The sequence below is a fragment of the Papio anubis genome, chromosome 18 (genome assembly GCF_008728515.1).
Source record: "Papio anubis isolate 15944 chromosome 18, Panubis1.0, whole genome shotgun sequence".
Lineage (NCBI taxonomy): Eukaryota > Metazoa > Chordata > Mammalia > Primates > Cercopithecidae > Papio > Papio anubis.
This window is the reverse complement of record NC_044993.1, coordinates 72,484,173-72,497,339: the sequence shown is the minus strand read 5'-3', so window position 1 is coordinate 72,497,339 and position 13,167 is coordinate 72,484,173. Positions and strand designations below refer to the sequence as shown.

Here is a 13,167-nt window from a genome sequence, read left to right as displayed (position 1 = left end):
TTGGGTTTCAGGGTTCGTTTGTGGTGTAGTGTGTGCCAGTCCTTTTTATGGCTGGATAATTTTCCACTGGGTGGATGGCCACATTTTGCTTGTCTACTGAATAGTGGCTCTTAAAGCTTCCTGAGTCATGGGCTCCTTTAAGAAAGTCTGATGAGGCCGGCGTGGTGGCTCACACTGTGATCCCAACATTTTGGGAGGCCGAGGCGGACGGATCACCTGAGATCAGGAGTTTGACGCCAGCCTGACTGACATGGTGAAACCCTGTCTCTACTAAAAATACAAACATTAGCAGGATGTGGTGATGCATGCCTGTAATCCCAGCTACTTGGGAGGCTGAGGCAGGAGAAGGAGAATCCCTTGAACCCGGGAGGTGGAGGTTGCAGTGAGCGGAGATTGCGTCACCGCACTCCAGCTTGGGCAACAAGAACGAAACTCCGTCTCAAAAAAAGAAAGAAAAAAGTCTGATGAGCCCTTAGGTCTTTCTCTCAGAAGAGCCTTTGAGAGCAGCTGGCCTGTACTTAGCAGTGTACCATGGTCCAGAATCCTCCTCGTATCTTGAAAGCCTGTTTCTCCGTTTACCAGTCTTAGAGCCTTGAGAACAGGTCTCTGAGGAGAGAACTAGAGAGGATAATTGTGAGAGTAGAGGGGACGATGGCCTTCACCCCTGCTCTGTGAAGTGACCCCAAGGGGCCTGGACTGTGTTGTCACCTGGTTTCCCTAGCAGGATTAGGTCTGGTGTAATACAGTAACAAAATGCAAAATAGCAGTGGCCCAAATGCCTCAGAATTGGCTGTCTTGTGGCAGAGACACCTAGAGGCTGGCGCCCAGGGCAGGCAGGACCCAGGTGCCTCCTGTTCTTGTGCTTGGCTGTCCTTGGTGACAGCTCCAGGCAGTGACTATTGAGGAAAGAGGGGTGGGAAAAGGGAAACCTCCTGCCCAAATCAGGCTCTTCAAGCAGGCTTCTGGAAGTCTCCACTACTTCCAGTGATGTAGCCACAACCAGCTGTCCTGTCCCAGCCTGTTTGCCTCCCAAATAAAACAGCGGTCTTGGCCGGGCGTGGTGGCTCATGCCTGTAATCCCAGCACTTTGGGAGGTTCAGGCAAGTGAATAATTTGAGGTCAGGAGTTCAAGACTAGCCTGGCCCACATGGTGAAACCTTGTCTCTACTAAAAATACAAAAATTAGCTAGGCCATAGTGGTGTGCACTTGTAATCTCAGCTACTTGGGAGGCTGAGGCAGGAGATCTCTTGAGCCTGGGAGGCAGAGGTTGCAGTGAGCCAAGATCGTGCCACTGCACTCCAGTCTGGGCGAGAGAGTGAGACCCTGTCTCCAAAAAAAAGAAAAGAAAAAAACAAAAAACAGAGCCTCTTACTGAGGAAGGAGAATAGAAGTCAGGCAGGGGTGAGCACCTGTCCTTGGCTCCTCTTCCCGCTTGGGCCTGGGCTGTGTAGATCCACTGTCACGGGAGGGCACAGGTGAGGCAGGAAGGCAGCATCCAGGTTGCAGAGCCGCTGGCCTCACCTGTGTGCAGAGATGGATGACAGGTTTAGTGTTGGCCACATCCGCTGCCTCCACGAGAACCAGCTGTTCTGGGTGTTGTGTTTTCTCCTCCAGGGGACCTTTCCTCTGTCTATTAGGGGTAAATTTCTAACCCCCCACTTTGGTTTAACTTTTTATTTTGAAAATTGCAAACACAGCACCGTGTTCTATACACTCTGCCCAGTGTCCCCTGTGGTTGACAGCTTGCGTGACCAGGGTACAGGGAGCAGATCCAAGAAACCACGTGAGCCCGGCGTGGCTCCCACGCCCGAGTCAGGCAGCGCCTCCTGTTCCCTTCTCTAAAGCCACTTTCTCTTTTGTCTCTCAGTGTTCTCTCGAGGCCTGAAGAAGTCGTCCCAGGAACTGTATGGCCTGATCTGCTATGGCGAGCTGCGCAAGAAGATCGGGGGCTGTGAGTACGCTGCCTGTGGGGTTGCCCACGGCTCGTCCTGTCCTTGTCACTTTCGGGCTCTAGTGCCCAGAGTTGCTTCTATTTTCCCTCTAACTTTTATCTTGAAAAAATGTTAATAGAAGAGGTGAAGAATATGATGGCGGCCATGCTCTTTGGCTTAGAAGGACCTGTTGCTGACATTGGCTACATTTGCTGTCTTCCTGGACCATGCACATCACATGTGCTCGCGTGCACACGTGTCCACACTCTCTGCATTCCACTCGACTATGTTACGCCACAGCCCAGAATACCTCCACCGGCTCACCTCAGAGCACATTTCTCCTGTGTAGCCTTGATGCCATGGTCACACCTAGACTTTCAGCATTTACCAAACAGGAGCAGTCATCTTACCTAATTTTCTGCCCATATTCAGATTTTCTAAAACATCCCAAAATATCAGTCAGGGCTTCTGTCAAGGGCCGTTGCCCTGGATGTGACTGTGGAGTCTCCCTCGGTGTCTTTGACGTAGAGCGGCCGCACTGCCAGGGCTTCTGAGACACTGCGACGCGCCCAGGCCTTCCTCACTCAGGGCCTTGCTTGGATTTGTTCCAGTCGTCTCCTCAGGACCAGGTTCCCTTTAGACTTTTTTGACATGATCTCTAGGTAGGGACATGTAGCCTTACCAGGTGCTTGTGCCCAGTGTCCCTCAGCCCTGCTTCTTCTGCCTGACTTCACAGAAGAGAGTATGCCTGGGCTGTCCCGTGGGCACTGCAGGGGTGCACACCCACGGGGCTGCTTCACAGGTTCTGTGGGATACTGCGCCACCACGCCAGCTAGCATATCACAGCTCAAGGTGGGTGGTGGGGCTGAGAGGACAGATATGGAGTAGTCGCCCTGTCTGTGCCCGGCCTGCGCCACACTCTGACCCCTTGCTGTCCCTCCACACCTTGCTGTGTCCTGCGGAGTGGCTGCTGCAATCTAGTGTGGCATTTGTGTGTGGGAGGCCCTGCCCTCCTGCACTTCCCCACTGGGTCTGTCCCCTGTGGATCCAGCCACTCCTTCTCTTCCCTCCTCCAGCCTGCCTGTCCCAGCCTGCACCCATGTCCATGGGCCTTGTGTCCCAGCTCCTCATGCCTATTCCTGCTGCCTTTCATCTGCGCTCTCTCAGCCTCGGGAAGGAAGCATCCCAGGCCCCAAGGAGTTTACACCACAGCTCTCCCAGCTCTCATCTTCCCCAGAGAAAGGAAAACGCCGTCTTAATCATATCCACTCCTTGTTGCCTGGTCCTTTTGCACCACTACTTGTTCCTGGTTTCCGACCTAGAGCTTCTGAGAGGTGGAGGGTGTCCAGGTTCTTGGCATTTTGAACAAAGAATTGGACAAAATGCACAAACAAAGCAAGGAAAGAATGAAGCAACAAAAGCAGAGATTTATTGAAAACCGAAGTACACACCACAGGGTGGGAGTGGGCCCTGATGTAGGGGCTCAAGAGCCTTCTTAGAGAAGTTTCTGGGTTTTAAATACCCTCTAGAGGTTTCCCATTGGCTTGCTCCCTGTACACCCTATGTAAATGAAGTAGTGGCTCGCAATCAGAGGCTTAAGTGAAGTTACAAAGGTTACACCCTATGCAAGCGTCTGATTGGTTGTGGAAAACAACCAATCAGAGACTAAACTGGTTACAAAGTTACACTTCTTTGCAAAGGAAGACTTGGCCCCAGTCTTGGGAAGACTTTTTCCCCAGCTGAAAGCAACCAATCAGGCTGCAGTGAAGGTACAAAGTTACACTCCTATGTAAATGTCTGGTTGCTTGCTGCTTTCTGCCACCAATCAGAGATACTTTCATTTTCCCATCTGGCATGCAGAAAGAAGGGGAGGGAATTGCAAAGGGAGTAGAGTCTGGTCCTTTTGTTACTTAGGTGTGAAAGTTGGGGTTTTCCTTTTGATTTAGTTCTAGGAAGTCAGTGTGAATTGGCCTTAGGTTCCCTGCCTCTAGACCCTATTCTCCTGCCTCATAAGGATGCTCAAGTTTGATGAAAATAAATGACTCGATTGCTGAGTGAGGGGCACCCTGCTCCCAGGCTTCCAACCCTTCATCCGGGAGCAGGCGAGGTGGGGCACGGTGACCCCGTGGCATGCCTTGCTTGGCCGGTTTCCATGACCGGTTCCTTTCTTGGTGCCTCGCCTGGCGACGAGAGCCCTTTCCGGTGCTTTTCATTCCTTCCTGAAGTTCCGTTTCCATCTGGCTTTGTTTCCTTTCTTTCTGAAAAACATCCTTTATTTTTTTCCATGTGGTTGTGCCGGCTGTGAATTCTTAGTTATTATTTATCTGAAAACTCTGTATTTCATCTTCATTCTTAAAAGATGTATTTGCCGGATAGAGAATTCTGATCTAACGGGTTCGTTCTTTCATCACATTGACGCCGTTGTCTGCTGCCTCTTAGCCTGTGCTGCTCTGATGAGAGGGGTCAGTGGTCATCTGTGTCCTCATTCCTCCGTGCCAGGTGCATTGTCTGTCTCTGGCTGCTTTGACAGTTTTGTCTATGGTTTTGGTTTTCAGCCTGGCCATTTGTGGAGTTTTTTCACCAAAACATGCAGAAGAATTCAAAGAATTTTACAATGAACACCCAAGTACCCACAACCAAGTTTCTCCCGTTAACGTACTGTAGTTGCTTTCTTGCACATCTTGAAGATAGTGAAGGGTCCCAAGCAGGTCACAGGAAATGGGGCTTCTGCTCTGGGAAACTCAGAGGGTGTCAGAGTCTTCATTCTGCGGACTCTGGGTGCCCTGGGAGTTCCACACTGTGGGCCGGAGGGTCATCACCAGACACTGTCAGTACGAGCCCAGCAGGAAGTGTGTGCGGGCAGGTGTGGTGCCTGCAGGAAGCAGCTATCGAGCCAGGCACATAGGGATGAGTGGAAGGCCGGCGCTGGGGGACCTAGGAGGGAGCTTTTGGGAGGACAGATCAGTAGGGCAGAGGCTGGATAGTGGGCTTGCCTGGGGAGGGGGCCAGGCCGGGGTGTGCTAGTCTTTCAGGTGAGCAGGGGGCGACCAGGGCAGCTGACTCGAATGTGTGACTTTGAGGGAGGGGCTGCAGCTACCGTAGGGCTTTTATTCCAGAGGAACTTTATATTTGGTAATGGGATTTGAGTCTATATTGAGCAGAATTGTATGGGAATCTTCAGTGGCTTTGCTCCTAACTACATCATGGTCTCATTTATTTATTTTTTCCATTTAAAGGTATGGATGACAAGAATGCGACAAAGCTGAATGAACTCATTCAGGTTGGGTAAGTCCCAGTTTCCGTGTGAAACGTCACTTCTCTGGGTGTTTGTGTTTATCCTCTAAAATGCAGAAGCTGAAATGTTCTCAGTGGGGACCTTCCGAGCTAAAACCTCATCACCTGTCAGTTACGTGCTCAGTCCCAACAAAAGACGCTGGGTCCAGGGAGCGATGACTGCGCCCGAAGCCTGTACCTGCCCCAGGGAGGGAAGGAAGTGCCCTCTCTGGCCCCCTCCTTCCTGAGGGTCTCTGGCTGGCCGTTGTGGTCTCGACGCAGCCCTCAGGGCCCCGCTTTTTGTGCTCCTTTTCCTCCACCTTTGTGCGTGCTGTGGGGCTGGACCCCAGCTTCTAGGGCCTCTTCTTTCCATTGCATTTTTGTCGTGTTCTGGGCCACTTCTGACAGCTTCCTTGCCTTCTCGTGCCCCGGATGCTTCTGTCTCCGACTGGCTGCTCTCCTTCCCTCACACACCTGACTCCCGAGAGGGTACGTGCTCTCCTGGCCACACAAACACCCGGGCCCCTGATGGTCCGGTCGACATCTGCCCAGTTGCTGCTGTTGGGCTGCACTCCAGGGCAGGGACCTGCTACCCTACTCCACAGCCTGGGGGTTCCCTGCTCTACAGCTTGCGGGGGTCCCCACTCCACAGCCTGGAGGTCTCCACTCCTCAGCCTGGGGGGGTTCCCGTTCCACAGCCTAGGGGTTCCCAATGCACAGCCTGGTGGGGTTCTGTGCATGTGCATTTCTCACCTGGTGTGGGTCCTCATGGGTGGCCATCCCGTCTTAGATCTGTCCCGCCCACTGACCACACCAGAGCTGTCCCGGCAGCCTGGCTGGCTGCTCCCAGTTCACTGAACCCCAGATATTGGGTCTGCACAACCGGCCCCGATCTTTGTGGGTGTGCCCTGCCCTTGCACCCACTCCTGAAGCCCTTACCCATCTCTCTTCCATCCATAGCACTTTAGCCTTGGGCCTCTGGTTGCTTTTCCCCTTGGCCCTTCTCCCCTAGGCTTGTGTCTGATGACCTGGGAGCCCTCCTTGGCCCAGTGGGAGTAGTGCCTGCTGGGCCAGCACAGGCCTTCCGTCCAGTCCCAGCACAGCAGGTGTTGGGCATGATTCCCAGGCTCTGTGTGAGCTGCTACCAGCCTGCAGCCAACGACTGTAACTGGGTGACCACAGTCACCAGAAAGTGTAGCTTGCCCCAACACTGAGCAGACTTCCCAGAGTGGGTCTAGGGTACAGCCAGGGGCCACCGGCCATGGGGAGGGTGCTCACCACCTTGCCCAGGCACCCCTCCCAGCGTCAGAGCCCTGCTTCCTTCCCACTCTCGCTCCTGCTCTACCTCCCTCAGGCAGTATCTGGCTTAGCCTGAGCAGCACTGGGCACATTGGAGGAACTGTCTTCAGAAGGCCCAAGATCCAGGGCTTAGATAGTTTCTGATGTCACCTAACCAGTAGGCAAGGGGCTGTCCCGTGAGGGAAAACACTGCCCCAGGATCTGGACTTGGGGCAAATCTTACTTCACCTTTTATTTCGTTTCCTCCATGATTCATGGAATGAAGCCAGAGTTCTGGGATCTTTGTTTTATGCTTGAGGACAGTGCATGGTGTGGCCTGTCCGATGAGCATTCCTTTTGCCATAGCACAGATGTGCTGCTCAGCGGGGGCATGGTGGGCATCTGCAGCGCCATCTGCAGGAGAACTTATTTAAGAAATAGATTCCTTCTGATGACACAGGCACAGGCAGTTCCCAGGGCCCAGAGACACTTGACAAACAAATGCAGGTAGTAGCTTTGTTGAGGTCTTGGGCCTTTAACAAAAACCAAGGAAGGAAAAGAGAAGGAAATACTTACAAAGGGCATTCTAGGGACAACTGGGGGGCTTTGATTATGGGCTGTGTAGTTTCCTGAGTGATGACAGGGTTGTGGCTTGCAGGACTAGAGGTGCTCGCTAAAGTGTGCAGAGGGGAAGTGCCTTTTGGTATAAAGAACCCTCAGGTTGGCCGGGTGCGGTGGCTCCTGCCTGAAATCCCAGCACTTTGGGAGGCCAAAGCGGGTGGATCACAAGGTCAGGAGTTTGAAACCAGCATGACCAACATGGTGAAACTCCATCTCTGCTAAAAATACAAAAATTAGCTAGTTATGGTGGCAGACACCTGTAATCCCAGCTACTTGAGAGGCTGAGGCAGGAGAATTGGTTGAACCCAAGAGGCGGAGGTTGCAGTGAGCCAAGATTGCACCACTGCACTCCAGCCTGGGCAACAGAGGAGGACTCCATCTGGAGGGGGGAAAAAAAAGAAAAAAAAACCCTCAGGTGGTTCTGCTGAGGGAGGGCAAGGAGCAGGCATGGGCCTGGGCTATGTCTGTCCTCAGTAGCATGTACAGCAGCGCCCCTCCAGCCTCATCCAGCAGGTGCGTGGACAGCGGCATTGAAATGTGGCATGAGCTTACGCAGCACGCTTGGTGCCATTTACAGTCATGCCATCTGCCACTCTGAGAACCAAATGAAGAGGGAGACTGGCGTGGGTCCTCAGCTCCTCCAGGCCACATGTTGGGCATGCTGGCCAGAAGGCGGCATGGCTGAGTGTCGGCTGTCATCCTCTGCTGTGCTCCCGCAGTGGAGGGGCCCTGAGATGACTTTGAGTGTGGGCCTGGGCGGTGGGCCTGTCAGCAGGATGGCAAGATTGACTGCCCTTTTTCTTACAGAAGCCAGTGTCAAGGGAGCCCACCTGGCTACCATTTTGTCTGGAAAAGACTGGGCAGGTGGCAAAAGAAAGGGTGGGCTCAGGTGTGGGCGCTGATGGAGAATTTGCCCGTGTAGCCAAGGATTTTGGCAAATGGCAGGTGAAGGCAGTGCTGGCTCCTGGACAGAGTGCTGCGGGAGGCCCCGGCGAGAGTGGAAGCCTGCACTAAGGGACCTGGCCACGCTCACCGGGCTCTCTGGGCCACAGCCTCACCCGTCGTGTTGTCATCCTCCAGAGAGGTGTGAGACACGGAGAAAAGTTTGGAACAGCATGGTACCAGCAAGGAAACATTTCTGTCTGCACCCATAGAGAGATCTGGGGCAGAAGGGCTGCTGAGTAGTGTGATCATTGGTTCTGGAAATGTCTGGGTACCTGTGTGTGCCTGGCACAAGAATGGGTGCTGGTTATGCAGTGGTGACAGCTGTGGTGTGGCAGCTGATGCAGGTCCATTGAGCAGGTCACCTTAGTGTGTGGTGTAGGCATGTACAGTAACTGGGGATGAAAGTTACCGTGAAATTCACGTGGCAGGTGGGTGCAGACATGGCAACTGGCAGGAAGGGAACCTGCCTGGGGCATCTAGGGAAGGCTTTTCCAAGGTGGTGGCCAAGGTCTTAAAGAAAGAAGCGAGCAGGGGCCACACACAGAGTTGGGGAATCACCTGGCCCAGGGAAAGGAAGGTGGGAAGGAGGAACTGGGTCATGGAAGCCTCAGGAGGGGAGGGGAGAGGAAGCGTGCAGAGCTGAGGCTGGAGGGCTGGGCCAGGCCTGGCTCTGAGCACAGGAGGAGTTCCAGTAGCTCCCACTGTCTCAGGAAGGTAGTGTAGAGTTTGCAGCAGGAGAGCCCCTTGTTCTGGGTAAAACTGTGCCTCTCGTTCCCTGTGGAGAAGAGATGGGGATGCTGTTGGAGGTGGTGTGGTGTGGTGTGTACGTTATTTTTCTTTCTTTCCTTTTTTTTAAATAGAGGTGGGATTTTGCCTCTATTAATTTAATTTAACTTTACAATTCTAAAACCAAAAGAGCCCAGGCTGGTCTCAAACTCCTGGGCTCAAGTGACCCTCCCGTCTTGGCCTCCCAAAGCACTGATATTACAGGCATGATCCTCTGCACCTGACCCATTTGTTGCTTTAGTATTTTAACTTTTTTTCTTTTTGGTTTTTGTCATACAGTTCTGGAAGTTTGTTTTAAGACATTTTAGTTTTTGAGCAGTTTTAAGTTTACAGAAAAATTGTGTACAGAGCTGCGCCCCTCCCCTGCCCCACACATGATTTCCCCTGTTATTAACACTGTGTTGGTTTATTTTGTTTTGTTTTATTTTGTTTGAGACGGAGTCTTGCTCTGTCACCCAGGCTGAAGTGCACTGGCGCGATCTTGGCTCACTGCATCCATCTGCCTCCCAGGTTCAAGCAATTCTCGTGCCTTAGCTTCCCCAGTAGCTGGGATTACAGGCACCCACCACCACGCCTGGCTAATTTTTTGTATTTTTAGTGGAGACAGGGTTTCACCATGTTGGCCAGGCTGGTCTTGAACTCTCAACCTCAGGTTATCCTCCCGCCTTGACCTCCCAAAGTGCTGGGATTACAGGTGTTATTAACTATTTGCATTTGTGTGGTCCTTTTGTCACAATTCATGAGCCTTCCTTGACCCTTCTTCATCACCCAGAGTCCATAGTTTACTTACAGGCCCACTCAGCGTTGTGCCTTCTGTGGGTTTGGACAGATGGGTAATGACATGTGCCCACCCTTCCGGCATCACACGGGGGCAGTTTGCTGCCCTGAACATCCTGTGCTCTGCCTGTTGCTTCCTAGTGCCCCCAGCAGTCTCTGGTCTCTCTCTCTGGCTGCACCCCAGCAGTCTCTGGTCTCTCTCTCTAGCTGCACCCCAGCAGTCTCTGGTCTCTCTCTCTGGCTACACCCCAGCAGTCTCTGGTCTCTCTCTCTGGCTGCACCCCAGCAGCCACTGGTCTCTCACTGTCTCTAGCTGCACCTTTCCCAGAGTGTCGTCGTCACATTGGAATCATCCTAGGCTTAGTCTTTGTAGACTGGCCTCTTCACTTACAGTCCTAGAAGTTTTCACAAATTCGTAGATCTGCGTAGCTGCCACCGCTGTCAAGATACGGAACACTGCCAGCAACCCCGAAGTCCCCTTCTGTCCCTCCCCCACACCTTGCCCCGGGCACACTCTGCGCCACTCTCCATTCCCTGTAATTTTGCCTTTTCCGGAAAGCCATCTAAAGGGAATCGTGGTGTGCAGCCTTCTGAGATGGGCGTCCCCACTCAGCAGTGTGCCCTCGAGGCTCTTGCGTGGTGACTTGTGGATCTGCTGCAGCTTGTGCTTTGACCTGCTGGGTCGTGTTCCACGGTGTCGACATGTCGCACTCTGTTATCCCTTCCGAGTGGAGGTGCCCAGGGCTGTTGGCAGTTTGTTAGTGTTGGTGAAGAAGTTACCAGGCTGTGCCTCCAGGTTTTTGTGTGAGCGTGGTTTTCGGCCCCGGGGGGAGGGGGTGGGAGTGTGCGTTCGGCTTTACATGGAGCTGAGCGTGGTTTTCGGTCCCGGGGGAGGAGGTGGGAGTGTGCGTTTGGCTTTACGTGGAGCTGCCAGACTCTTCCAGGAGAGTTGCATTTGCTCCCCACACTCCCCAGCACTCAGCGTGTTCGGAGTGTTTGTCTTGCTAAAGGCACCCTAGTAGGTGTGGAGTGGCATCGTGCTGTGGATTTCATGTGTTTCCCTGATGACTCATGACGCCGAGCGTCTTTCTCCTGCTTATTTGCTATCTGTGGGTCTTTGGTGAGGTGCCCGTTCGTATCTTGTGCTGCCTCTTCTTCTTGAGTTTAGAGAATTCTTTGTACATTGTAGACACAAGTTTTCTGTTGGATCCTCCATCTGCAAATACTTCCTCCCAGACTGTGGCCTGTCTTTTCGTTGACTTACTGTCTTGCACAGAGTGAAAGTCCTTCGCTTTGATGAAGTCAGGTCTGTCACTGTTTTCTTCTGGGTTTATGCTTTTAATATGGCATCTAAGAACTCTTCGCCTAACCCAGGGTCACAGAGATGTCCCCCTGTGTTTTCTTCTAGAAATTTTCTAGTTTTACATTTAAATCCATGATCTACTTTGAATTAACTTTTGTGTACCATGTGAAGTGTAGGTGGAGCTTTGCTTTTTGCCTGTGGGTGTCAACCTGCATCATCTGAAAGGACTGTCCCTTCTCCACTGAGTGGCCTTTGCACCCTTGTCAAACATCAGTTGGCTGTGCCATGTGGGTCCATTCTGGACCTTCTCTTCTGTCAACTTTTGTGACCATTCTTTCACCAGCAGACACTCGTATTTATGAACAAACAGGAAACCTGTCAAGGTGAGAGATCAGGAAAATGAGTGAGGTGCCTGTGGGAGGCCACCCCTGGATTTCAGCCCCAGGGCGACTGGGGTATTTGACTTGCTGCTGCCCCTACCTCTCATGCAGACCTGTTTCAATTAACTGTGAATCTTGTTTTGATTTTAGAATTATAAAATTAAACTAAAGACTAAATGAATTGAGTAAAGGCCTAACCTAAAACAGAAGCTTACTACGTTGTTCACAGACCCAGAGGCATAAGTTTAGCATGTGCTTATTAGATTTATCAAGTGGCTTTGCAGAGAAGAAAATAAATCTGTCAGAAAGGAAAGCCAGGTTCCCGTGTACATAGAGGAATTACTCTTTTCGATTCAGAAATGCTATTCTATTCTGCAATGATGTTTCTATTCTGAAATGCTATTCACCTAGGCGTGGTGGCTCATGTCTGTAATCCCAGCACTTTCGGAGGCCGAGGCGGGTGGATCACTGGAGGACAGGAGTTCGAGACCAGCCGGACCAACATGGTGAAATCCCATCTGTATTAAAAATACAAAAATTAGCCAGTCGTGGTGGTGTATGCCTGTAGTCCCACCTACTCGGGAGGCTGAGGCATGAGAATCGCCTAAGGCCCTGGATTGGGAGGCAGAGGTTGTAGTGAGCCAAGATCGCATCACTGCACTCCAGCCTGGGCGACAGAGTGAGAGTCTGCCTTTAAAAAAAAAAAAAAAGCTACTCATGCAGGGGTGTATGAGGGCTGTTTGAGGGCTCACTTAGAGGTCAGCTTGTGGTTATTCTATAGGCAGCACCTCTTCAACCCCTGTGCCGGCCTGTCTGGAAAGTCCTGGCCTGTCCTACAGCTTCCAGGCTGGTGCGAGGGTTGGGAGGTGTGGACCATGTCCCGGGACTGTGACCAGGCCTAAGGGTCCTCCTGACTTTCGCACTTTAACATGGCTCTTCATCTTGTTCAGTGCCGCAGCCTCAGGTTAGTCGTAGAACTTCCATTTGAGAAAAGAAGACGGAGGATTGTAATCTCATAGTGGTTCCGTATGAATGCAGAAGGGTGCACTTAGTTTTATTGAAGGAAAAAGAAAAAAGGAAGTCACAAAATAGCAGTTTAACGGAAAATGTGATTATTGAAAACACAGGTGCCACATGACACAGCTCCACCAGCTGTTTAAATCTTGCCTACTACTGTTGTGTTTTGGGGCAGATGGAGTAAAAAACGGTGAGCGGGAACGTCCATTTGTTTCCAGAGCACTTCATTGGAGGAGATTGTTTTAGAATTGACTTGAGCCGGGTGCAGTGGCGCACGCCTGTAATCCCAGCACTTTGAGAGGCCGCGGCTGGCAAATCACTTGAGGTCAGGAGTTCCAGACTGGCCAACATGGAGAAACCTTTTCTCTACTAAAAATACAAAAATTTAGCCAGGGGTGGTGGTGGGTGCCTGTAGTCCCAGCTACTTGGGAGGCTGTGGCAGGAGGATCACTTGAGCCCAGCAGGCTGAGGTTGCAGTGAGCCGAGACTGCACCACTGCACTCCAGGCTGGGCGACACAGCGAGACTGCGTCTCAAAAGTAAAAAAATAAAAAATAAAAAAAAGAATTGACTCCATGCTTACTGACTGCTTTTGACCAATGTTCCCCCTGGTTCCTTCTGCTGCAGCCCTGCTCTGACACCATTAATGTTCATAAAACTGCTGTGGCACTTATCTGTGTATTTCACCTGGGTTCAGATGGTTTAAGAATTTTGTCTCAGTAGAACATGTTGTTCTCTGGGGACTCATCCTCTCTAAATTATCCCTCAAGACAGAAAATCTGTACAGTCAGAAAGCGGTTGAGGGCATGAAGCTTTTTTTCTGCCGTCTTCTTGCCTCTTTGGTCAGGCTTTCCCA

The 13,167-nt window shown here is 51.8% G+C and overlaps 1 protein-coding gene across 5 annotated transcripts in view; it reads left to right on the top strand.

Annotated features, from left to right (window-relative positions):
• CRAMP1 (cramped chromatin regulator homolog 1) overlaps window positions 1-13,167 on the top strand; it is a 61,535-nt gene that overhangs the window by 23,697 nt on the left and 24,671 nt on the right. For all 5 annotated transcript variants that reach the window (XM_031658606.1, XM_031658605.1, XM_031658604.1 and 2 more), the window contains exons 5-6: window positions 1,869-1,952; window positions 5,169-5,217. In XM_031658606.1, the coding sequence (XP_031514466.1) occupies window positions 1,869-1,952; window positions 5,169-5,217 (133 nt within the window). The remainder of the gene's footprint in view (window positions 1-1,868; window positions 1,953-5,168; window positions 5,218-13,167) is intronic.